The following is a 24,338-nucleotide window of genomic DNA, read 5'->3' as shown; positions in this document are numbered from 1 at the left end:
ATATGCTGACACTATTATAAAAAGAATTCTTTTGAATTGATTACTTCTGCTTTTTTTTTTTTAAAAAATTTTTTAAAGGGGAGTTCCCAGACAGCAAGCTTACATTGGCCCAACGTAAGTTTTAACATTGGTCAATTTATTCCGTTGGGCCAACATTTGGCCAATGTTCTTTGCCGGAGTATTCTTTAAACATGATTTTTACGGAAATTGTTTTTTGTTGGGCCAACATTTGGCCAATGTAGTTTTCCACGAAGTATTTTTTTATAACAATTTCTTTTCAGGCTAATTACGTAACTTCATTGAGCCAATATTTTGCCAATCTTGTTATTTGTTGCAAATCTTCTTCACGTTTTAAAAATGGTATCGTTTAACCGAAGAGTAAAGTAAAGAAAGATTTTGAGGTTTTCTTTTCAGAAATTTAAGTTTTATACATATTATACATACATTATATATATTTATACATTATATTTATCAAAATAAGAAATAAAACTATATGATAATTAACTTATTTTTAAGGTGGTTATCAGGTAAAAAAAATATTTTTTGATTGCCAACTTAATCATGTACCAAAATTAGTTTAAAAGAAACATACTTATTAATATAATTAAAATCGCTTAAAATTTTTTTTTTTTTTTTTTGCTGAATTAGCATTAAATGCAAAACAATCAATGAAAAAGGAAACAACATTTTCTCAGCTTTTTTATGACATTATAAGCTAAAAATTACATCACTGCTAGATTATAGTGTAATGAACAAAAGTTTACTAGAAAAACTAAAAATATTAATTATTTTTAAAATGGCAGCTTTTTCAATATTAAACAAAATTATTGATACAAAAACCCCAAGTAAAATATTAATATATTCAAATGGAAACAAGTTTAAGATTAGTTCTAGTAAGCTATTGTAGTTCTATCTATAAAGAAACAACCCTGAAAATTTGAACTCAATTGTATATCTGGTTAAAAAGATATGAATGATTTGCTCTTCGCAGTCAGGCAAAAAAATACAATTGAGAAATCAAGCTTCAAAGTTTAAAAACAATTTATTAATTAAAAACTCCCTGAAATATAAGAGTCAACTCCCTCTTTTTCTTTTTCCTTATCAATATAGCCTTTCCTGATACATCTCCTTTTCCTTCTAGTCATTTTTTGTTTAGGAGTTGAATTTTTAATCGTGTTCTTTACTCTTGATACGTCCTTCTTCCACGATCCTTGGATCATAAAACTTCCAGGGGCAAGCTGCAAATGTTTAAAAATTCTTGTGAAACCTCTTAAACCATCATTGTAATTTATTACAGCTTAAGCAAAACATATATCTAGTACCTTTTTTGTAACAAAAATGTTTTTTGGGCACTTTTTTCAGATTATCTGGTTGAACGCTTCATTTGGATTTTGTGTTGCACCATCCAGGGATCTTGATAACAAATCATCCGATCGTAGTGCCAAGAATGTGTCTTTAAGAATACTTTTAATAGCAAGAGGCAAATTAATTGATGGCTTATAATTTTTGTCGTTCTGCCAATACTTGCACCAGCTTTCCTTTGTACGCGGACAACATTGGTGTCTCTCTTCGCTGTTGCTTATATTAGAGCAATGCCACAATACAGCCAAAACAGATTTTTTCATATTGTACAAGGCTATAGTACTGTCTCCACTCCATGCTTCTAAGGTATTTTGCCTAATGCTCTTGCCATAAAAGTTTTGCATTTTATTAATGATCTTATCTGTCAACCTTCCTTTCCCTGATATCATTTTGTTGTCTTCTAACTTTTTACCCTTTAAGTCACACCGCATTTGACGTAACCGGGTGCCAAGGCGTTTTTGGACAAGACCAACACACTCTATCTTTACTGGGATAAGATCATCTCCGTATGGCTTTGCCTTTACAACATTCCTATAGGATTCAGTATCTCCATCTCCTATATAATGAGAATAGCGCACGTTGTACTTTGCCAATGATTCTGTAAAAAATGATAAAGCACCTGCTGATTCCATGGTACCTGATGATTGTAAGTGGTTAAGGTCACAAACATGTGTCTTTAAAAATTTTAAATAACCGCTTTTATTACTCTTACTTTGCCACAAAGCACAGCCACGGCAAAACTTTGAAAATACTTGGTAATCAACAACTTTACGGTTAGCTTTTGCAACAGCAGTGCATACACAATTTAGAGATGAATGACCGCGTTTCTGCCATGAACCGTCAATTCCAATTTGTATATCAACAATATCATTTTCAGCAACATTTGGTGAGTCTTTTTTTCTAATCTCTGTCACAGCATCCTTCATGCTATCACAAGACACAGCTTCATAAAATTTTAATAGGTCAGAGTTTATTTCATTATACGAGAACAAACTCATTGGTGGGGGCATATTCAAAATAGATGCAAATGTTTTCATTGCCTGGTGACCTCGCCCAATTTCTCTAAAGGCCATAACAGTTCTCACATTAATTTCTTGAGATTTTACTCCTCTAGTATCTCTATCAGGCATACTAAATGCTCGTAATGAATTAAAGAAGAACGTCCATTCACAAGCTGCACATTTAATACAACATTGTATTGAAAATCCCTTTGCTTTTTCATCAAGATATTCAAAAGCAATACCCTTTGAATTGCATCCACCACAGGATCCAATGCTACAAATTAAATCTTTAAACATAAGGAAATGAAAAAAAAAGAAAAAGTCGTCGTGTTTCGTTAAAGGTTGATCAGCTTTATCTAGAGAAATGTTCAACTTTGTTGAATTAGCACTTGGCAATGTATTTATTCCATCTTTGTTTGTATATTTTGCAGGCTCTTGCAAAAAATCCTCAATTGCTTTCTTAGTATATCTATTACCTTAAAAAACTCGTTTAGCTTTGCTAAGTTTAAAACTTTTATTCTTTGCCATAATAAAACCTTTTTTAACAACTTCAAACTTTTTCCTCTCTGCTTAAAAAATAACATCAAAACATACTACTTTGCTTTATAACTCTAGTTCAAAAGTTTAGTTAATTATACAGACCCAAGAAAATAAATAATTATTTAAATCTAGTTCTAAGGAAAATATATCTATAAAAAAAAATTGGTTGCTATGAGGTTGCTAAGTAAAGTTTTTTTACTCTTACCAACTAAAACAATTTTTTACATTTTTTTTATTAATAAACCTATATCATGTTATATATGGTTGAAAAGCCAATTAAATTTTACACAAAGTTGGCTAATAAACTAAAAAACACTTTTTTTCACAAAAATCGCTATTTTTTTACCTGATAACCACCTTAATTAAACAATTAAAAAATAAACATGTTTATTATGCATAATTTATCGGGTTAATATCAATATTTAATATGCCGTGGATAGCCTACCGAAAGTCGGTAGCCAAAAAAATAAAAATTTGCCTACCGAAAGTCTGTTTTATTGGCTAAGAATGTCACGTGTTAAAGATGTAATCTTGTTTATATTTTTTATCTTATTACACCACATTTTTCGAAGTATTTTTCGTACAGCTGTTTTCATAACTTACTTTATTGTGTTTCTAGTGAAATTATGGCTTTTTCATGCTCTGATTCTTCTGCATCATTTGCAGTTTTAAAAGAAGCTATTAGGAAGTACGAAGATACTTCTTTTATAAAGTTGTGGGTAAGAGATGCTAGAACTATTGAGGCTGCTAGGAAATCCATTCCTAAAAAAGCTGCTTTAATGGCAGCTGATATTAAATATTATTTTATAAAGTATTGTTGCATTCATGGTGGTCAAAAATTTAAATATTGTGGCAAGGGAAAGCGTAAAACTTCGTAAGTTATTGTGTTTATTGTTTTAGCAAAGTATAGAAATTTACTTTGATTTATATTATATTATAATTGCTATTGGATTAAAACTTATAATCCAATAACTAACAGAATAAAAAAGTCTTATGTTGAATTTTGATTGTGCTAATAATTATAGAACTTTTAAAAAAGACTGTCCATTCTACTTGAATTTTAAACTTCTGAAGATGGTCAATTTTTAGTGTTACATACAATGAATAATACACATAATCATGAAGTATCTGAAGTAAAAAATTTTTGTTTTGTATTTAAATAATTTCTTATTATTTTTTAATATAAGTTACACACAAACACACACACATACACATATACATACATACATATACAAATGCACATATATGTATATGTATATATATATATATATATATATATATATATATATATATATATATATATATATATATATACATACATACATATATATATATATATAAAGTTAATAAAAGTTTGAAGATATTATAGGGAGGTTTACTTACTTTTTTGATTCAAGATCACACGTTTTGAGTATTTTTTTTTTTAAGAACGTAATTGATGTCAGAATTAAAATTGTATTGTTGAAAGTATATTATTTTTAAAGCTTTGTTTTGTAGGTTAAATAATCTAAAAAATGCATGAGACTTGGTTTGTCCTTAAACCTGACAAGCATATCTGAGATGTGATTCAAAAATTGAATGGTTTATATTGAGTAAAGTTTCATAATTGACATAGTGACACATTTTGGCTAGCATTCCATTTTACCGCTACACAATTTCACCGCTGAATTTTTAAGACTAGAGGAATAGGATAGATTTTGAGTCAGTTTTGATTCTAAGATATTTTAATGAAACTAGGTTTTTATATATTTTATTTTTAAGTTTAGGTTTTTATATTTTTTAGATTGATGTGATTTGTAAATGATGAGTTCAATTTTGTTGGTATTAAAACTTAGTTTATTAAAGTGCAGCATGTAACTAGATTAGATAAATGATTAATATATTTGCTAATTTTTTTTTAATGGTTGGTTTGTTATGAGTAATTTTATGTTGTCAGCAAAATAATAAGCCTTTAAAATTTTAGATATTAAGATCATTTATAAAAATGAGTAATAGCAATGGTCCTAATTCAGAACTTTAGGGTATACCTATACCTCCTAATCGAGCATTTTACTGGCAAAGATTTGGCATCATTAATGAAGACAAATTGCAAAATTTTAAGAAAGTATGATGAAAACAATTGTAAAGCTATACCTCGATTAGGAGATTAGAGTGATCAACAGAATCAAAGGCTTTCTCCAAGTCAAGTAACAATCCATGTGTAAAAATTTTATTGTCAAGAGCTTTTTTAATAGTTTCAGTTATTTTAACAAGTACATAACTTGTTAAGTGTCTGCTATAAAATCCATACTTATATTTGTGGAGACTTTGATTTTTTTCAAAAAAAGCTATAGAAGCTTTTTCAAGTACTTTGCTAATGTTAGATAGAAGAGAAATTGATTGATAATTTGTGTGGTCCATTATAGAACCCTTTTTATGAATAGGAATGACTTTGAATATCTTAAAGACATCTGGAAATAAGCCTTTATTAGAAGAACTGTTATATGGTACAAAGAGGTTTAGAAGTAACATGATAATTAAGTTTAAGAAGGTGTGTGGAATCTAAACTTTTATTGCTTTCTAGAATTTTTTTTATTAAATTAGACACCATATTTAGTCACTAGATAAAGAAAAAAAAATTAGAATTGGAATTTTTAAATAGTCAGAGAAGAAATCATTTTATTTTTAGGTGGGCATTGTATTGTTTTATAGCAGTTGTTGAAAGTGTTAGCAACAGCCATACTGTATAAGACGCTGTTACCATTAGATTCTGTTACCATTTAATTTGAGATGGTAAGATTTAATTGGTGTGGAGGATCTGTGTATTAGAAGTCTACCACATTAAACTTTGCCATGGCTACAAAAAAAAAACAGAAAACTTCAAGATGAAAATCGCAATTTAAAATCCAAATAAACAGAAATGTATACGCTTATACCAAGTACCACTGGTTTACCATCATGTTTAATCAGTAATAAAATGTTGTTGAATAATATATATATATATATATATATATATATATATATATATATATATATATATATATATATATATATATATATATATATATATATATACATACATACATACATACATACATACATTATAAACCAATTAATTTTGTACAGATTGTTTTAAAGTGGACTGAATTTTCTTCTTTATTAATCTTTGTTTTAAATTCAGATTCTCTATAAGCACTTGCCAAATCAAAGAAAACTTCCAGATTATGTTATCGAGAAAGCTAAAGAGTTAATGCATTTAAAACCAAACAAAAAACTGCTCCAAAAAGAGTTTATTAGATCCACAGGTAAAATTATCACTCAAAGAGATCTTTCAAACATTGCTGCTTCATCTAACAAAGTTGAATGATATCACAACATTTGTTACAACTTTAAAAGACAAATATAGTAAGTAGTCTTATGAACTGATAATGCTTCTTGTTTTTATTTTATTTTTTCTCTCTTAAATTTGGCATGTTTTTAAATAATGTTTCTTCATTTGTTTCTGTTTTTATTGCTCAATAATTTATAATTTATTGATTTTATATTGTTTTATTAGGTCAAATTTAAACTATATTTTCTGAATCTTTCTGGTTTTGTTTAGAAAGCTAATAAATTGACTTATTAAATTGAAAATAGGGATTGTTGTTGACATATCAGTCTCAGCTTTAAGGTGAACAGTTTCAGCTTCAACTTTATGCTGAACTTGAATAAGGATTATTATAATCAGCTTGAGAGTTGATAAGGATTATTATAATCAGCTTGAGAGAGAGTGAGTTTAGGAGTTACTCCTAAAGTTTAGGAGTAACTCCTAATGTTTAGGAGTTACTCCTAAAGTTTAGGGATTACTCCTAAACTGCCCCTCAAATGATTTTATGCAAGTGAGACTAAATGAATAACTTCTAATTTTAGATGATTAAATTTTAAAAATTTATTTTTAGATCTAAAATTAATTAATCTAGATAAATTGTTTACAGTGATGCAAATAAAAATATATAATAACTATAAATATATGTATTATAAGTAGTATATATACAGTCATAGACAAAAGTTTGCGACCACTGCAATTTTTTACAAAAAACACTCAAAATTTAGAAAAACAAGTAGTAAATTATAAATCAGTACATATATTTCGAATGTTTATTCACACTATACAGGTTAAACAGCATGTCTATTCATATTTTAGTTTTTACAATGAAATCCTTTATTTTTGAGTATATTTTCAATACATCCTGGCATCGATTCACACAGTTTCTTGCAATAGTCCGGCGTAATCTCCTGCACCCCCACGCGTTTAATCCAGTTGATAAGGTCATCTTCAGAACTTGGGCTATGTGCAGCAATCTTCTGCTCATTACAGTCCAAACACTCTCAATAATATTGAGATCTGGACTGTTGCCTGGCCAAGGTTCCAGTAGCAAGATGTTTTCAGAATGCAGCCAGTCCTTAACAGCCTTGGTACCATGACAAGGTGCGCCATCATGCTTGAAATGAGTGATGCAATGTATTGGTACATATGATGGCAGCTTATCCATCAGTATACTCAAGTAAACAGCACCATTGATCGTTGTATTTTTAGGCATAATCCAAATGCCGGCACAACCCCTACCAGAGACTGCTCCCCAAACCATAACTTTTGGAGCCTGTTTGACTGTTAGTATAATGTACTATGTGTAATATACTATAATGTAAAATTGTAGCACTAAAGTAGCCCAAAAGCAATTCAGAGTAGAATACATTAAAAAATATGCGAAAATGGCAGTGGTCGCAAACTTTTGTCCATGACTGTAAATATATATTCTAGGAGTGCACAGATCAAGTCTTACCCGAAAGCGTGTGCGGTCGCACGCCTTGTTTGTCCATATTTAAAGTAATTTTTTTTGAACAAAATTTTTTTTAACTACATTTTTTGTAGCTATTTAAAACTTTTTTATAAGTTTTTAACTACATTTTTCAAACAGAGCAATCGTTTATTATCTCCAGTATTTTGTATTAACGCTGGAAATCGGGCAATATAAAGGAAGTAATTTCAGATTGGGATCAAATGTGGTAAATACATTTATAAAAAAAGCATGCAATTTTTTAGTTAATTTTAGTTAAGATATACTGCCTTTTTTCTTCAAATTGTATGAAATTTGGTAGCTAAAATTACCAACCTAAAAAAAAGAATACAAAGTTTTAAAAAAGTTTTACAAAATGAATATTTTTTTAGAATTTACTATTTTTAAGTTATTAATGAATAAATTATAAATGAATAAATAAATGAATAAAATATAATATTATATTTTGTTACAACTTTGTTTTTTTTTTTTTAGAATTGGTTTTTTTCTAAGTAGATAAGTTTAGCTTTTTAACACAAATTATTGAAATGCTTTAAAAGTTAAAAGATGCAAACTGCCATGGTCAGTGTATCTAAAAAAATTCCTTAAATGTGGACAAACTTTGTGTGCAACCGCCAATCTTTTAATTTTGGCCGCGCAAAATAATTTAATTTGAATAGGATGCCAGGTAAAAAAATTTTCATTTTGAATGTCTTGGGATGCCAGCTAAAAAAGCCTGCTTAATTTTTTATTTTCTATGATAAAGTTTAACAGTTGTTTAGATTTTACTGTACAATATCTACATAGGTATCTATTGTTTTAGCTTTTATTACCAATGAAAGGGCAACAAATATTCATATATTTTTTGACTTTGTTTGAATTAATTAATATAGATAGAGATGTTAGAATCAGAAAATAATTTAGGCTGATTAAGCTTCAACTTCAACCTGACACTTCAATCAAGAAATCAAACAAAACTTTCGTAATGAAAAGTTAAATAAGTTATTTTTATAAAAAAGTTATTTTTAAAAATGGTATGTAATAGCAAAATTTGATAACACAACTTTGTTATAGTAATAGCTGCTTCTAATATTTTTATTCAGCCGTTCAGAAAATGTTTCTAAACTTTATTTATTTACATAAATTATTATTTTTAATTATTATTAAAACAATCACTTTTTTTTATTTTCAGATGCTAATGTTGAAGTTTTATTAGATTCTGACAACAATTTGAAAAGGAATTTTTTTCAGGACGATATTATGCACAGTGCGTACAATTCATATCCAGAGTTTCTTTGTTTTGATGCAACATATAAACTTTTACAAATTCGTCTGCCTGTTTATATTGTACTTTGTGAAGATAGTTGTGGTTAGTGTGTTTCTTTATACATTAATGATATGGTTGATACATCCCTAGATCAACTGTTGTAAATAATATTGATAGCAGTCAATTTAGGAATGTATCAACCAATCACAAAATGTATAAAGGAAATGAACAAGTTTATCTATTCATATACAAATATTTATTTTTTATGAATGAAGACTTTTATGAAGAAAGGTTGTAGGTTCTAAGTCTTTAAGAGTTAGGGTTAAGGGAAAGAGAAGCAACAATATGACGTTGTGGTAATAGTTGGGGGTTGGCTGCAAGAGCAGGTCCAACTATGTTTACAATGCGTTTTTGTACCTTGTCTAAAAAAGAAAAAGCATTATTAGAAGATTTACCCCAGATATGGCAACAGTATTCCATAAGCACATTATTAGTAAGTATTGCAATGATAGGGTGAATCCGAAGGAGAAGTACAAGATGAAAGGTTTATGGAAAACACTGCATTTGTGAACCACCTAAAGGAGAAAAAGAAGAGACTGTACGCAAGCTAGGGTCAGGTTTAAGACACATATCAAGGAGTTAAGGTAAGTGATTAGGTTGTCAAGAGAAAAAGTCACAAGTTAACTATCACAAGTAACAGATTGAGAAATACAAAAGTTATTGTAATGATGACTTCCTCTTGCTTAGAAAGCGAATCCAACAAGACAGCAGGACATGAAACGGGTTGGACTGGATTTCAGGTTTCCAGTAACTGGGTGATCATGGTGACAATATGCCAATTAAATTTCTATATTTTGTATTTGCATTGTTGCTAAATTGTTTTTTAATTAATTTTAATTTTACTAAAATAGGTGAAAGTGAAGTAGCTGACGTTGGTTTAATTACCACTGAAGATGCGGCATCATTGAGGTTTGACTATTTGTGTCATAACATGTATGTAAAGATAGTATTTTTTATTTATTGGTATTATTTTTTTTGTCAAAATAACTATCTTTATAATATTTTTAGTTGGTTTGTAGAAACATTTAAAAGAAACAACTGTTCCTGGTCTAAAACTAATGCCATAATGACAGACAAAGACTTGATCGAGAGAGATGTTGTACGTGCTTCTTTTCCTGATGCGTCTCTTTTACTTTGCCTATTTCACACTCTTAGGTAAAATAATCTAGTAACAGCTAGTTAAATGTTAATTGTGAAAATAGTTAGTTAAAGGATTTTTATTTTCAGAACTTTTAATCGTGAAATTTCTTCTGTCAAACTTGGCATCACAAGTGGGCAGCGACTGTCTTGTCTAGAACTCATTCAAAAATTAGCATATGCAAGATCAGAGGCCCAATATAATGAATTTTATGAGATATTTGTTTCTTCATTGCCAACTACAGTTCTCGACTATTTTAATAATAATTGGCACAACATTTGTAATGAATGGGTCTTTGGCTTAAATTATGCATGTGCTAATTTTATGAATACCACTAACAACCGTTTGGAAAATTTTAATGGAAAACTGAAAGAAGTTATTGACTGTAATAGTACATTAGAAAACTTCCTTGAAGGATAGAAATGAGATCGATTTCAGAAATGAGTCTTCAGAGCAATATGTTACTGCCGATAATTTGCAACAAAACCAAGAAGAATGTTTTGTTGTGCAGGACAAAGCAGGTGTTCTAGGTATATATAAATTTCAAAGAAATTATATGCAATTGAGATTGATAATTACATTAAATAGAGTTTATTAATTATGTAAGAATAGGATGGAATTATAGCATTTTGTACATTTATTTTAGGTACTCAGTTAAAAAAGATTTGTTTGCCTCAAAGTGTTGTCCAATGTGGGCGTCCTAAAGGTGCTACTCATACAACAAAAGGTCTTCCTAAAAAACGTCTTTGTCGATCTTCTGATGTGCCAGTTCCTTTTATAAAACTTGAACCTACTAAAAGACATGCTTGTATGTTAAAAATATTGTTTTACATTTAAAGCTAATAAATAACAAGTTATTTTTAAAAGTTTTTCTTTCTAATTTATATTAAGGGTCATCCATAAAGAGTTTAACTAGTAAATTATAGTAAAAGATTTTTTTCTAGTACTTAGAAGATTACTTTTCTTGCACAATTTTTATCTTATATGTTTAATGACAATCACTGTGCAAAAATGGAAATGGTCTCCTATCTATATTAAAAAGTCAAATACAGCATGACATACTTTATTGGTGACCACTTAATTAAAATTAATAAATGTTTTAATGAATTTTTTTATTAATAGATGGTTTTACAGCATTAGTTATTAAGATTAAATGGTTTTGTTATAGTGATGCTTAGTTGGTTTTTAAAGGCTGACGACGTACAGAAAGCTCTTTGTGGTACCCTTATCAATAAGAGTGCTGTAGAAAAAAGACCCAATTGTATTCCATCATCTATACTTGATGAAAGTGCATTAGAGTTGCTTTCTTCATTGCAAATATACTTTAGCTCAGATGCATGGAAAGCACTTGATAAAGTAATCAAGGCTAAAAAAAATCAACATATCTGGCCATGCGCTGTTTGCCTGAAGAGCACAAGCAAAGAAAATAAAACTGGCAATGCAATAGCATGTGATTCATGCTTGTTGTGGTCGCATAAAAAATGTGTAGGACAAAAAAAGAATTCCTTTTTAAAAGCAAGGTATTGGTTTTGTCGCACTTGTTATGGAAGGTAATGATTTAAGTATTAACTTTATAATTTTTGTATATATATATATATTAAATTGATTGTTACAGTTTATATAGTTATATTTAAATAGTATTATATATTATGATAAATAGTATTATATAGTATGATTGTTACAGATTATATAGTTATATTTAAATAGTATTATATATTATGATAAATAGTATTATATAGTATGATTGTTACAGATTATATAGTTATATTTAAATAGTATTATTTAGATTGTATAGATTAGATACGGATTGTGAAAATATTTTTTGATCCAAGCTTTGAGATAAATAAAAATCTAATCTTATAAAATAAAAAGAAATAGTTTTAAAGAAAAAGAGAAAGAAAAAAACAACAGTTCTTTAGTAACAACATTTTTTCCTTTTTTGTTTTTATTTGTTTTTTGTTTTGTATTTAATCTAAAAATATGAAATGCCGAGTCCTATGGTTTACCTTCTCGTGGTGCATTTCGTTAAATAAGTTACAAAAGTTTTATACTTTGTTATTTATAAACTAAAAACCAAGGCAATATTTATTGAAGTTATTTAAAGTTTGTGGAGATGCAATTCCTTGCTTTGTCCAACCTTTTAGACTATATATATATATATACACATACAAACATATAAATAAATATATATATATAAATTAGTACAAAAAAAACAAATATCTAACTTGAGCTTCTACTGCCAGGTTCCTGATGATCCTGCTGAAGGAGAAACTGACAGTAGATGCTCAAGTTAGTAAAGTGTTATTTTAATATATATATATATATATATATATATATATATATATATATATATATATATATATATATATATATATATATAGAGAGAGAGAGAGAGAGAGAGAGAGAGAGAGAGAGAGAGAGAGAGAGAGAGAGAGAGAGAGAGAGAGAGAGAGAGAGAGAGAGAGAGAGAGAGAGAGAGAGAGAGAGAGAGAGAGAGATTATGTAGATTCAAGTATAAATAAACCTGCAAATATGTTTAAACGGATTTGAATTGTGTTGTTATAACAATTACTTTTATAATAATATTGATACGGTCACACAATTTGTCTTAGAAGTTTTCTTAAATATGTCTAAGAAAAATAAAAACTACTGCATTATTTTTTCAATTCATAAGATAAGACGGCAGTTCTGTTTTGTAATAAATTAAACTCTTTTATTAGGTTAATAAATAATCCCTTGCGTTTTTACTTACTCAATTACAGTGTAAAAATATCTGAATTTATTTATAAACGAAGTATTTACTATACGCAACCTAATAGAATTATACAAACTCTAATGTGTGAACGATGGTAGATGGTCAATTAATGTTACACGCTCACAGCAAGTATTAAAGACCAACGTTTAGAAAAGCAATTTTAAAACAATCGGTTTAACTAGAATTTAGAGGAACAACAAGTGATTTAAGGAACTTTATGAAGGAGAACATTCCGAAGCAGAAATTAATCTAACAATCTTGTTTATTTTATCATTATCGTATATCCCACTTAATACGTACACCCAAATATTTTATTGGGTGTTTAAAAAAATTAATTAAAATGCGTGCAAAAAAATTAATTAAAATTGCATTGAAACCTTTGAATCAAACAGATTGTAATTTTAAAAGTAAAAGTTTACTATTTTATATTTAAAAAAAAAATTAAAAGCACTATTTGGTAAACTAAATAACCTTAATTGATATTATTAAAGATATCTTATATGAATATTACTTATGTATTTATTGAACACTAATTTTGCTACCGGAAGCGTACTTTAATTCGTCATTTTATTTTAGATATATTAATTTTTTTAAACGTATGTGTAAATTATTTTTTTAAGAAATATCTTAAAATTATTTACGTATTTTACACGTTTTAAACGGCAGGCTATCGTAGTATTTATATTCTAACAAAAGCGCTTTTTATTGTTTAATAAATTCTATTTTGACAGGTGACATTCTTAGCCAATTAAAGGGACTTTCGGTAGGCGAAAATTTTTTTATTTGGCTACCGACAGTCGAGGGGAGTTGTAACTTTTTTTTATTTTACCGAAAGCGCTTTTATTGGTTGATAAATTCTATTTTGACACGTGACATTTTTAGCCAATAAAACGGACTTTCGGTAGGCAAAGTTTTATTTTTTTGGCTACCGACTTTCGGTAGGCTACCACGGCGTATTTAATATGCAAATATGCAAACAACCTTTTTTTTTTAAATTATCTAATTTAATCTTAAAATAATTTCAACACATAGCACTGATATTTTTCTCCTTCTATGTTTCACCTTAACAACTCTAATTTTAAAATATCTGAAATAAGATTATTTATAATGATATTAAAGATTTATATTAAAATCAATTGATTTCTTTTATTTTTATGATAAACATTAGTGTGTGTATTTTTTATTAACTGTGTTTCCTATTAACTGTATTTTCCATTAAGGCTTTATTTAATTTTTAAATTTTATAATGCATTAAATTTATTAAAATTAACTAATTATAAAATAACAAGTTAATTTTAGTTAAAGTGATATTGTCAATATTGAAGTTATGAATAATGAAATTAACTTGCTTTATTTAAAGGTTAACCTTTGTTAAAAATGAGCAATTGTTCATTTTAAATTAGTCATTCAATATCTTTAAATGTCTAATTTAAAATGCGTAACATTTAAGCAATGCTTTTAATTTCACTTGTGTAATTAAAAATTAATTATGTGTTAATGGTTCTTAAAAATAAAATAATATATATATATATATAAATGAAAATTATTTTACTAGTAGTTATATTACATTTTTTTATAAAAAAAGATCTTTTTAATGGGTGATTTTAATATGGATCTATTAAGTCACAATGAATCTAACCCTGTTTCTAGATATCTTGATTCTTTAACTTCTTACTCACTAAGCCCTTCTATAATTTTACCATCACGCATAACGGCTACATCTAAAACGCTGATTGACAACATATTCACAAACTTTCATTCAACTGATCAATACTCAGGTAACCTTACGATTTCAATTTCAGACCACATGGCACAATTTATTTGCATTCCTGGCATACCCAAACACCCCAAAAAAGTAAAAACTTACAGACGATGCTTCAAAAAATTTAATAAAAGTTTATTTATTGAAGAAATTTCTAATATCAATTGGGAACTCTCTATTAAAAAAGATGATGATGTTAATAAGTCTATGGTTTTTATTTTAAAAACATTTGATGAAATCTTAGACCGACATGCTCCTTACAAAATACTAACCAACCAACAAATTAAACTAAAATCAAAACCTTGGATAACGTATGGAATACTTAAATCTATCTCAGTTAAAAACAAACTTTATAAAAAGTTTATAAAATCAAAAAATATTTATAAGAAAAATGAATTATTTACAAAATTTAAATTTTATAGAAACAAAATTTCCAATTTATTAAAATTTAGCAAAAAAACATACTATATTACGTATTTTAATAATAATCTGAATAGTGTTAAAAACACCTGGAAGGGAATAAAAGAAATCATTAATATTAGACCTTCTACACACAATACATCTTTTAAACTTAAATTGAACGAAAATCTTATCACTGATCACACTGCCGTATCTAATATATTTAACAATTTTTTTAGCACTATACATAACAAACTACTTAGCAAAGCCATACCCCCAAAACGCGTATTTAGTGACTTTCTTAACATTCCAAATGCTAAATCGTTTTTTATTAATCCTGTTACTGAAAATGAAATATCTGGTCTCATTACAAACAAGCTCAAAACTGAAAAAAGTCTTGGTCCTAATAGCGTACCTACATTCCTCCTTAAACTAGTCCCACACATTATTTCAAAGCCTCTCTGTACTGTTATAAATAACTCATTTAAAAGTGGTATTTTCCCAGATATTTTTAAAGTTGCCAAAGTTATTCCAATATTTAAAAAAGGCTCTTTACTAGATTTCACAAATTATCGACCCATCTCCTTGCTTTCTAATATAGGTAAACTATTTGAGAAGGCAATGCATATTAGGCTTTATGCTTTTCTTGAAAAATTTAAATGTTTTTACACCCATCAGTATGGATTTCGTGCCAATCACTCCACAACTCATGCTCTCATTGAAATGACTGAACTGATTAGAAAAGCAATCGATGACAAATATTTTGCATGCGGTGTATTTGTCGATTTACAGAAAGCGTTCGATACAGTAGATCATTCAATTTTGTTAAAAAAATTAGAATATTATGGGATCAGAGGCGTACCCTTAAATGGTTTATTTCGTACTTAAACAATAGAACACAATTTGTTGCTATTAATGACTCAAAATCTACCCTTGTAAAATGTTCTAATGGTGTTCCACAGGGTTCAGTATTGTGACCACTGCTTTTCCTTCTTTATATTAATGATCTTCATACGTCCATTAAGTTTGCTACTGTTTACCACTTTGCTGATGACACTAACCTAATGCTAATTAATAAATCCTTAAAAAAAATTAACAAACACATTAACCATGATCTTGCCAATCTAGTTCAGTGGCTTCGCTCCAACAAACTTTTTCTAAACTCTAACAAAACTGAACTTATTATCTTTAAATCAAATAAAACAAAAATCTATAAACATATGAACTTTAGATTAAGTGGCAAAAAAATTGAACCTGTTAACTCAATTAAATATCTTGGTATAAAAATTAATTCAAATCTTTCCTTTTTATCCCACTGTGAAGACTTAGCAATGAAACTAAGCAGATCTAATGGTATGTTGGCCAAAGTTCGCCATTATGTTAATCTTGAAACACTTTTGAACATATACCATGCTATTTTCGGCTCACATCTTATATATGCATGCCAAATTTGGGGGCAGTCCCATCAACAAGCTCTTATTAGGTTATCCCACCTCCAAAACAAGGCTTTAAAAATTATTTATTTTCAGAATATTAAATTTAATTCTAATGTGCTCTATCTAACTTCTAAAGTATTAAAACTATGTGACTATATTCAATTTTCAAACTGCCAATTTGTCTGGAACCACCAACACAATAACCTACCTTTAACTTTCATCAATTTCTTTTCCAAAAGTGCCAACTCTCGTTATCACCTTCGTTCCAATAGTAATTTAAACCTGTCTGTCTCTAAACATTGCTCTCATAAATACGGACATAAATCTATAAAGTATCAAAGCATTAAAACTTGGAACAACTTTCCTTATGAACTAAAAGCTCTCAATTCATTCTCAACCTTTAAAACTAGATTATTCTACTTTTTATTAAAAAAATATAGTTAGTGTTTATAATTTCTATTATCAATTTTTGTTGTCTTTAGTATTTTTTTATTTTTATTTTTTATTTTTTATTTTTAATTTTTATTATATATTTTGTTGTCATTACTATTGCTTATTGTTATTTCTATAAATATTTACATTACTATTATTAACTACTTTTAACTATTACTACTAATATTAATATTGTTATCATTGTTATTATTATTATTTTTGTTATTATTGTTATTATTATTAAATATATTACTATTATTATTATTGTTATTGTTGTTATTATTATTATTATTACTAAGATTAATTGTATATAAATAAACTATTTTTTAAGGTATTTACTTGAGATTAGTATTTCAATACTATTTGTAAATAGCCGTGAAAATTTATTTTCAGAATATATATGATTGATTGATTGATTGATTATAGGAAAAAAATGAAAAAATACAAAAATATTTCTTCATATTCAACAATTCAAAGAAAAATCAAAAAAATAACTCAAAGTGATTTAAATTATTATAATATTGTCTATAAATATGACAAAACAAATGTAAACAGCTCTGCAATTATTAGTTATGACATATCTAGCAGTTCGTCAAATCAGAAATTAGATGAACTTGATCAGAATTTGGTAGAAAACTATACAATTCCAATTAAGAGTACCTTGCTAGTTGATGGTTTTGATAATAAAATTTTGATTTCTCTACAAAAAATTACAAAGGCGAATAAAATCTTTTAAATAATGTCAGTAACTATGACTCAGACACAAGTTCTTCATTCACAGATGATGATGAGATATCTATCAAAGATTCGCTTTCCTACTGGGCAGTGCAATACCAAGTTTCTCTAGTTGCCGTTTCTGCTTTACTAAGTATTTTGAAATCTTACTTTCCGTCATTGCCAGTTGATTCTCGAACTTTACTTAAAACTCCGCTAAAATATAACATTAACCCATTAGTTAGTGGTGGGAATACTGCCATTTAGGCATTGAGAATGGTTTATGGCAAATTTTTAAAAATAGGTTTTTGAATGATAATTTGTTTTGTTTTGAACTGCAATTTAATATAGATGGGTTGCCATTATTCAAAAGTTCATTTAGCACTTTATGGCCTATACTTGTCATGATTAAAAATGTTCCTGTAAAAGAACCCTTTGTAATTGGCCTGTATTATGGGAAAGATAAGCCTGGTAACGTATCAGAGTTTTTGAAAGATTTTGTTGAAGAAATGATGAAGCTGCAAAAAGATGGAATTGAAATTAATTGCAATACATATCCTGTTAAAGTACATTCTTTTGTATGCGATGCTTCTGCTCGGGCATATGTTAAAGGTATAAAGTATCACTCTGGGTATTATGCCTGTGAAAAGTGTGTTCAAAGTGGAGATTATACAAACAAAGTAATTTTTCCAGAAAATAATGCTGTGTTACGGACTGATCGTTCATTTGACAACATGGTTCATAAAGATCATCATATTGAATCTTGTCCACTAAAACCTTTAAAATTTGGATGTATGACTCAATTTGGTTTAGACTACATGCATCTTGTTTGTTTAGGAGTAATGCGACGTTTACTACTTTACTGGAAAGGGCCAATAGGTCCCTATAATGTCAGACTTCCACTAAAAACTGTTTTAAAGCTATCAAAGAAATTGATTTATTTGTCTTCATTTATACCAAAGGAGTTTTCAAGACGGCCAAGGTCTGTTAATGAAATGTTGCCATGGAAAGCAACTAAATTTAGATTGTTTCTCCTGTATATTGGCCCTGTGGTTTTACAAGAAATTTTACCTCAAAATTTACTGAACCATTTTTTGCTTTTAACAGTAGCTATAACAATACTAATAAATTCTCAACTAGCATATGAACACGCTAGTTATGCTAATGATTTATTAGTATTATTTGTAAAAGAAGGAGAAAACCTATATGGGCAAGATTTTTTAGTGTATAATGTTCATTCATTAATTCATTTAGCAGATGATGTAAAAAGACTTGGGCCTCTAGATAACTTTAGCTGTTTTCCCTATGAGAATATGCTTGGAAAAATAAAAAAATTACTTAGAAAGCCAGAGTTTCTATTGCAACAAATTGCTCGTAGACTAGGAGAAAAATCTTTTTTTGTAACTAATACTTTACCATGTGAAGAAGTTAAACTAAAAACTGAGCACAGCAATGGACAATTTAGCATCAATATAAATTGCCAATTTATATTGATGCTAAAGAATACAAAATGCTTTGCTTGAAGAAGTGGACCATAACCATAAGTAAAGGAAACAGCTGCATTTTATTAAATGATGGAAATATAGTATTGGTCAAGAATATACTAAAGAAAAGTAATGATATTATTTTAGTGTGTTCCAGGTTCACTAAAATAGCTGATGCATTTAGTTATCTATTGTCGTCATCAAAATTAGGGATTTGTAAAGTAAGTAATGAAGCTTCTAACTTATATGCAGTAAAAATTGAAGATATTGATAGTAAGTGTTTGCAATTACGGACACGAGAAAGTGAAACAGAATTTTACATATTTCCTATGTTACACTGAAAAACAAGTTCAAAAATATTGATTTTCCTTCTTTATTTAGTTTTTTATCACTTTATTTGAAATATTTGATACTTAAAATGGTTAAATTTGTTGCGTTCTTATTTTATTGAAGTTTATTGGAGCTCAGGTTTAAATAACTATTTTGATATAAATTTGCAGGCCTCGTTTTGAGCATTAAGCATTAGTTTTTTTTTCTTCCTATTTTCTCAACCTTTTTTTGAGATTGAGTAATTTTTTTTTTTCATTAATAATATTAAAATAATTTGAAAAAAATATTGCTTGACTCAAATAGCTTACTACTTAAAATAGCTTAACATATACAAATAGCTTAACAGTTAACACTTTAAAACAAGGCCTGATTTGTATATTTATGGTAATCTTATAGTATAATTAAGATTATTTTACCTGGATTTATTATAAAATTATATTTTTTGTATGTTGTAATTTTAATCTATTATGTTTTCAATGTATTATTTCAATATTGCTGATGATTACACAGGGTGGCCACGCCTCCTTAAAATCTCCTAAAATCTCATAATATTTGAAAAACATCTTATAATGACCTTAATATTCAATATTCAAGTATTTATTTGCACTCAAAAAGAAAACAAATAAATGGTTTTAATTATACAAGATAATTGCCGGATAGAATATAATTTTTAGTGTTTGTGAAAATTTTTTTTAGGAAAGATTTCATTTTTAACTAACATGTTTGCAATAGTACATTTTTTGGATGAAAACACAGTGGCAGTTGTTCCAACTAATTGGCTCTATAAAAATGAAAGCTGCTTCTTGCCTAAGAAGCAGTATGTAGTTCTAAGCTAAAAACTACATTAAAATTTAATCACTAGTCAGATTACTAGGACATTTTTTTTCTGTAATTTTTGTCTCCATAAGCCACATTTATATATATTTTTTACATTTGTTATTATATTTATTTTTTGTCTATTTTTATGTAAGCATATTTAAATTAAAAATTTTGCTTGTTTTGAAAGTTTTATTTGTTTTGTTTTGAAAGTTTTATTTTTTATTTTTATTAAATTATTGTAAATTTTAATTTTTTCAATAAAACAAAAATTTGTTTATGAACCTTTTAAGGTAACAATAAATTATATAAAATGGATTATTTATGAACACACTATTATTCCTTTTTTGTTGTTGTTTATGAAATCTTTAGTTACCACTTATTAATGAATTAACTCATAGATTCTTATACGAATGCAAGATTAAAGCTAGTTCGAGCAGAGGGTGAAACTTCTGCTCTGGATACAGAAAAGGAAGACAATGAAATTGATCACCCTAAAAAAAGATTTAAAAGACAAAAAAAGAGCGTTTACCTTGGTGAAGATGATTCTTCAGATGATTTTAGTGTTGATTTTCCTACAACACCTTGCAATAACAAAAAGATTATTAACAAATCGTGGGATTTACCTGTACCTCCAATATCTTTGCAGAAGGTTATTGGGAGCTCAGAATCAAAAATCGAAAAATTGAAAAAGCACAGCATTTTTCAAATCGTAAGTTTAAATTAAATTTTTTCATTTCATTCCAATTTGTTTCATTTCTTATATTGGATCTAAGAAAGATCGTCAATTTATGCATAGCTTTATTTTTTTTTTTTTTTAATTTATATATGCAAAAACTAAGTGACAAAATTTATATATGCAAAAACTTAAAAATGCAAAAAGTTTTTAAATATTTTTTGCAATATTTGACATATCAAAGCTGATTCTAACTTTGAGATCATTTTTAAATCAACTCTTTGGAAAAGAAAACAATTAGACATTTTAAATTTGTTGTTGTAAATTTTGAACAAAGTATAGAAATTTGCAAAACTTTTGAAACTGTAATTTTTAACAATTAAATTTAATTAAAAAGTGCATAATATTATTTTAATATATCATTCTTGTTTAGCAGCGCATCTGGAATCTCATTCATCAAATGCAGATGATAATTATTTTGCATCAGAAATTGAATGCACGCCAGCTAATTCAATAATTCATAAAAAAATTGTGAATCCTTCAGCAAGTATACATTTTTGTTATGAAATGTTGCTCTCCAGTCCTTTTTTTTCCCTTTATTACTAATACGAATCTTTGTTTATAAATTTCGCAACTAGAGCAAGTAAGTCTAATCACTAGTGAAACACAGTGTTATTTAGTAGTTAAATTTTATATTGAACAGATGTTTTAGCATCAGATTATATTGAACAGATGTTTTAGATGTTCAGTGTTTTAGCAGGTAATTAAGAGAAGAAAATGGGAATAGTACGTCTGTCTACGTGCGTACGTATACGTACCCTACGTACGTACGTCCAGTAGTACATCCGTCCATTTCTTCGTTATTACTAATAATACGAATTTACGTTAATAATTAGCGTAGATTCAAAATGAAAACCTCTGGGGGAAAAACTGGGTCACATTTCACACCCGGTGGAAGTAAGTTCAAACTAAAAAAATGTCCCATGGTTATGCGACTTTTTTGAATTCATACTGACCTCTAAAAATACTGACTTTTATTGTTTACAAAAATGTAATTTTTTTTTCTTGGACCTTGAAATTTTTTTGATTGGAGTTATTTTCTGAAAGTAGAGGCCAGTACGAATCCAAAAAAGTAGTACATAACCCTGGGACATTTTGTTTGTTTGAACCTACTTCCACCGGGTGTGATTTAACAAACATTTGGGTTTTGTAAATGTAAAAATTTTTAAAAAGAAGTATATTTTAATTTATGAATTTTTTATTTCATCAAGGGATAACTGTAAAAACAAATGGAAAAAAAATTCCAATCATTTTCAACGCTTTTTAGTGATAACTTAATAAGGCTCAAGGGAGCGTTTAAAACTTGAGGTCCCCAAATGTTGTCCATGGTTGTTGCATAGTTTTTTAAAATATTTATTAAATTTATTATTTAAAGATATCATAACCTCACCTAAAGATATATAGGCGTTGTTTGCTTGATTGGCAAGTATTGAAGTGCATCTTGGTGAATTGCAAAACACTTCTAATTTGATTTTAAGTAGAATTCGGAAGGGCAATAAAGATATGCCAATTAACGATTTGCCTGATGGAATGTCATTGCCACTAGACACAGTAGATAATTTAAGTACTCTAGAAGAAAAATTAAAAGACAAGAAAATACTTAAACATATGGTAAGTATTACTTTGATGCATTTTGTATAATACCTTTTATCTGTTTTCATACAAACATTTGTATAAAAAAATATTGAGGTAGAATCAAAATGTATTTATATGTGCTTTAAACAAAACCTTGAAGTTTGTTAGTTGGATAAATTTAACTTAATTGATAAGTTATTTTGATTTAAATTCAGCTAAAAATATCTATTGCTAGCTTATACATTACTTTTTGCAGATAAATTATTTAGGACAAATTGGTGGAAAAAATGAAGGTGATTCTATACGTTGCATATTAAGAACAGTTTTTACAAATAGTCTTGCTTTGAAACTAAATTATGCAGGAAGAGGACAAAAAATTGGAATTGGAAAAATGTTGATTAGATTTGTTGTTATTGGTAAGTGATCTAAAAAAACTATTTAGATATACTTGTATACTTCACATAGTGCCCTCAGAGCAAAAACGTTGTAAGTGACACAAACGCATAAATCGATGCAAATGCGATATTTTTTATATTTTGCAAAACATTACCAATTGCAAATTACAAAACGTTACCAATTTTACCGATTGTTAATGTAATTGAACATCTCAGATCTCCTATATATCCAGGGACAACAGTTGCAAGATTTCTGCACAAAACAAAAGTAGTTTTTTTAGTTCCAAATTTTTCATGTGTTTGTACACGCTACGCGGAAGAGGATTACCCAAAAGAATACATCGAGTTATAAACTTAATTTTGACATTTTTTCATTTGTAGCGTTTTTGTTCTGTGGTCGCAAGGGTTATTTTCAATTTATTATGTTTCTTTTGTGCGTAATTAAACAAAGTTATAATTCTTTTGCAGAAGCTGTGAAGACAAATAAATGCTTTTCAGCCAAAGATTCGGAATTAGAAGACCTAATTAAAGTTTGGCTTAGGCCGGCATGCGATAGAGATGGTGGACGAAAAGCTGATATTCGTGGGCACCAAAGATCAATAAGCAAACACGATTTGTTAACAAGTTGCTCAGCTAATATCGAAACTACTCCATGAATTTTTTAGGGAATTGTATGTTTTATGTAATAAAATCTTATACTTATCATACATTTTTGTTTTTATTTGTTTATAAATTTTAGTTGCAATAATATTGTATACTACTGTTAGCTCTAAATATTTTTCTTATAAAATGCACTATTGTATTCTACTGTTAGCTCTAAATATTTTTCTTACATAATGCACTATTGTATACTACTGTTAGCTCTAAATATTTTTCTTACATAATGCACTATTGTATACTACTGTTAGCTCTAAATATTTTTCTTACATAATGCACTATTGTATACTACTGTTAGCTCTAAATATTTTTCTTACATAATGCACTATTGTATACTACTGTTAGCTCTAAATATTTTTCTTACATAACGCACTATTGTATACTACTGTTAGCTCTAAATATTTTTCTTACATAACGCACTATTGTATACTACTGTTAGCTCTAAATATTTTTCTTACATAATGCACTATTGTATACTACTGTTAGCTCTAAATATTTTTCTTACATAATGCACTATTGTATACTACTGTTAGCTCTAAATATTTTTCTTACATAATGCACTATTGTATACTACTGTTAGCTCTAAATATTTTTCTTACATAATGCACTATTGTATACTACTGTTAGCTCTAAATATTTTTCTTACATAACGCACTATTGTATACTACTGTTAGCTCTAAATA

At 27.9% G+C, this 24,338-nt stretch overlaps 1 protein-coding gene across 2 annotated transcripts; it reads left to right on the top strand.

The window, feature by feature from the left end:
• The first annotated feature begins 209 nt into the window (after window positions 1-209).
• LOC136078110 (uncharacterized) lies at window positions 210-23,705 on the top strand. Of its 2 annotated transcripts, XM_065792983.1 has the most exons (15): window positions 210-401; window positions 3,523-3,777; window positions 3,929-4,036; window positions 6,064-6,287; window positions 8,892-9,068; window positions 9,878-9,935; window positions 10,035-10,181; window positions 10,254-10,694; window positions 10,811-10,972; window positions 11,333-11,714; window positions 20,694-21,004; window positions 21,402-21,515; window positions 22,404-22,639; window positions 22,860-23,019; window positions 23,467-23,705. In XM_065792983.1, exons 5-8 carry the CDS (start codon window positions 8,960-8,962, stop codon window positions 10,582-10,584), a joined length of 645 nt encoding a protein of 214 aa, XP_065649055.1. In that variant the 5' UTR covers window positions 210-401; window positions 3,523-3,777; window positions 3,929-4,036; window positions 6,064-6,287; window positions 8,892-8,959; the 3' UTR covers window positions 10,585-10,694; window positions 10,811-10,972; window positions 11,333-11,714; window positions 20,694-21,004; window positions 21,402-21,515; window positions 22,404-22,639; window positions 22,860-23,019; window positions 23,467-23,705. The 2 variants fall into 2 exon arrangements, with proteins under 2 accessions (XP_065649055.1, XP_065649056.1); XM_065792984.1 differs by having other exon boundaries at window positions 217-401; window positions 21,402-22,639; window positions 22,873-23,019.
• Window positions 23,706-24,338: the final 633 nt, after the last annotated feature.

The sequence above is a fragment of the Hydra vulgaris genome, chromosome 03, assembly GCF_038396675.1.
Source record: "Hydra vulgaris chromosome 03, alternate assembly HydraT2T_AEP".
Lineage (NCBI taxonomy): Eukaryota > Metazoa > Cnidaria > Hydrozoa > Anthoathecata > Hydridae > Hydra > Hydra vulgaris.
Note: the sequence above shows the minus strand (reverse complement) of the source record. Positions and strands in the feature narration are given on the sequence as shown.

Excerpts from the sequence above, each read along its gene's own strand:
- LOC136078110 (XM_065792983.1), top strand. The coding sequence starts at position 8,960 with ATGCACAGTGCGTACAATTCATATCCAGAGTTTCTTTGTTTTGATGCA. Across the intron at positions 9,936-10,034 it reads GAAGATGCGGCATCATTGAG|TTGGTTTGTAGAAACATTTA; the intron begins GTTTGACTATTT and ends TAATATTTTTAG. Across the intron at positions 10,182-10,253 it reads TGCCTATTTCACACTCTTAG|AACTTTTAATCGTGAAATTT; the intron begins GTAAAATAATCT and ends TTTTATTTTCAG.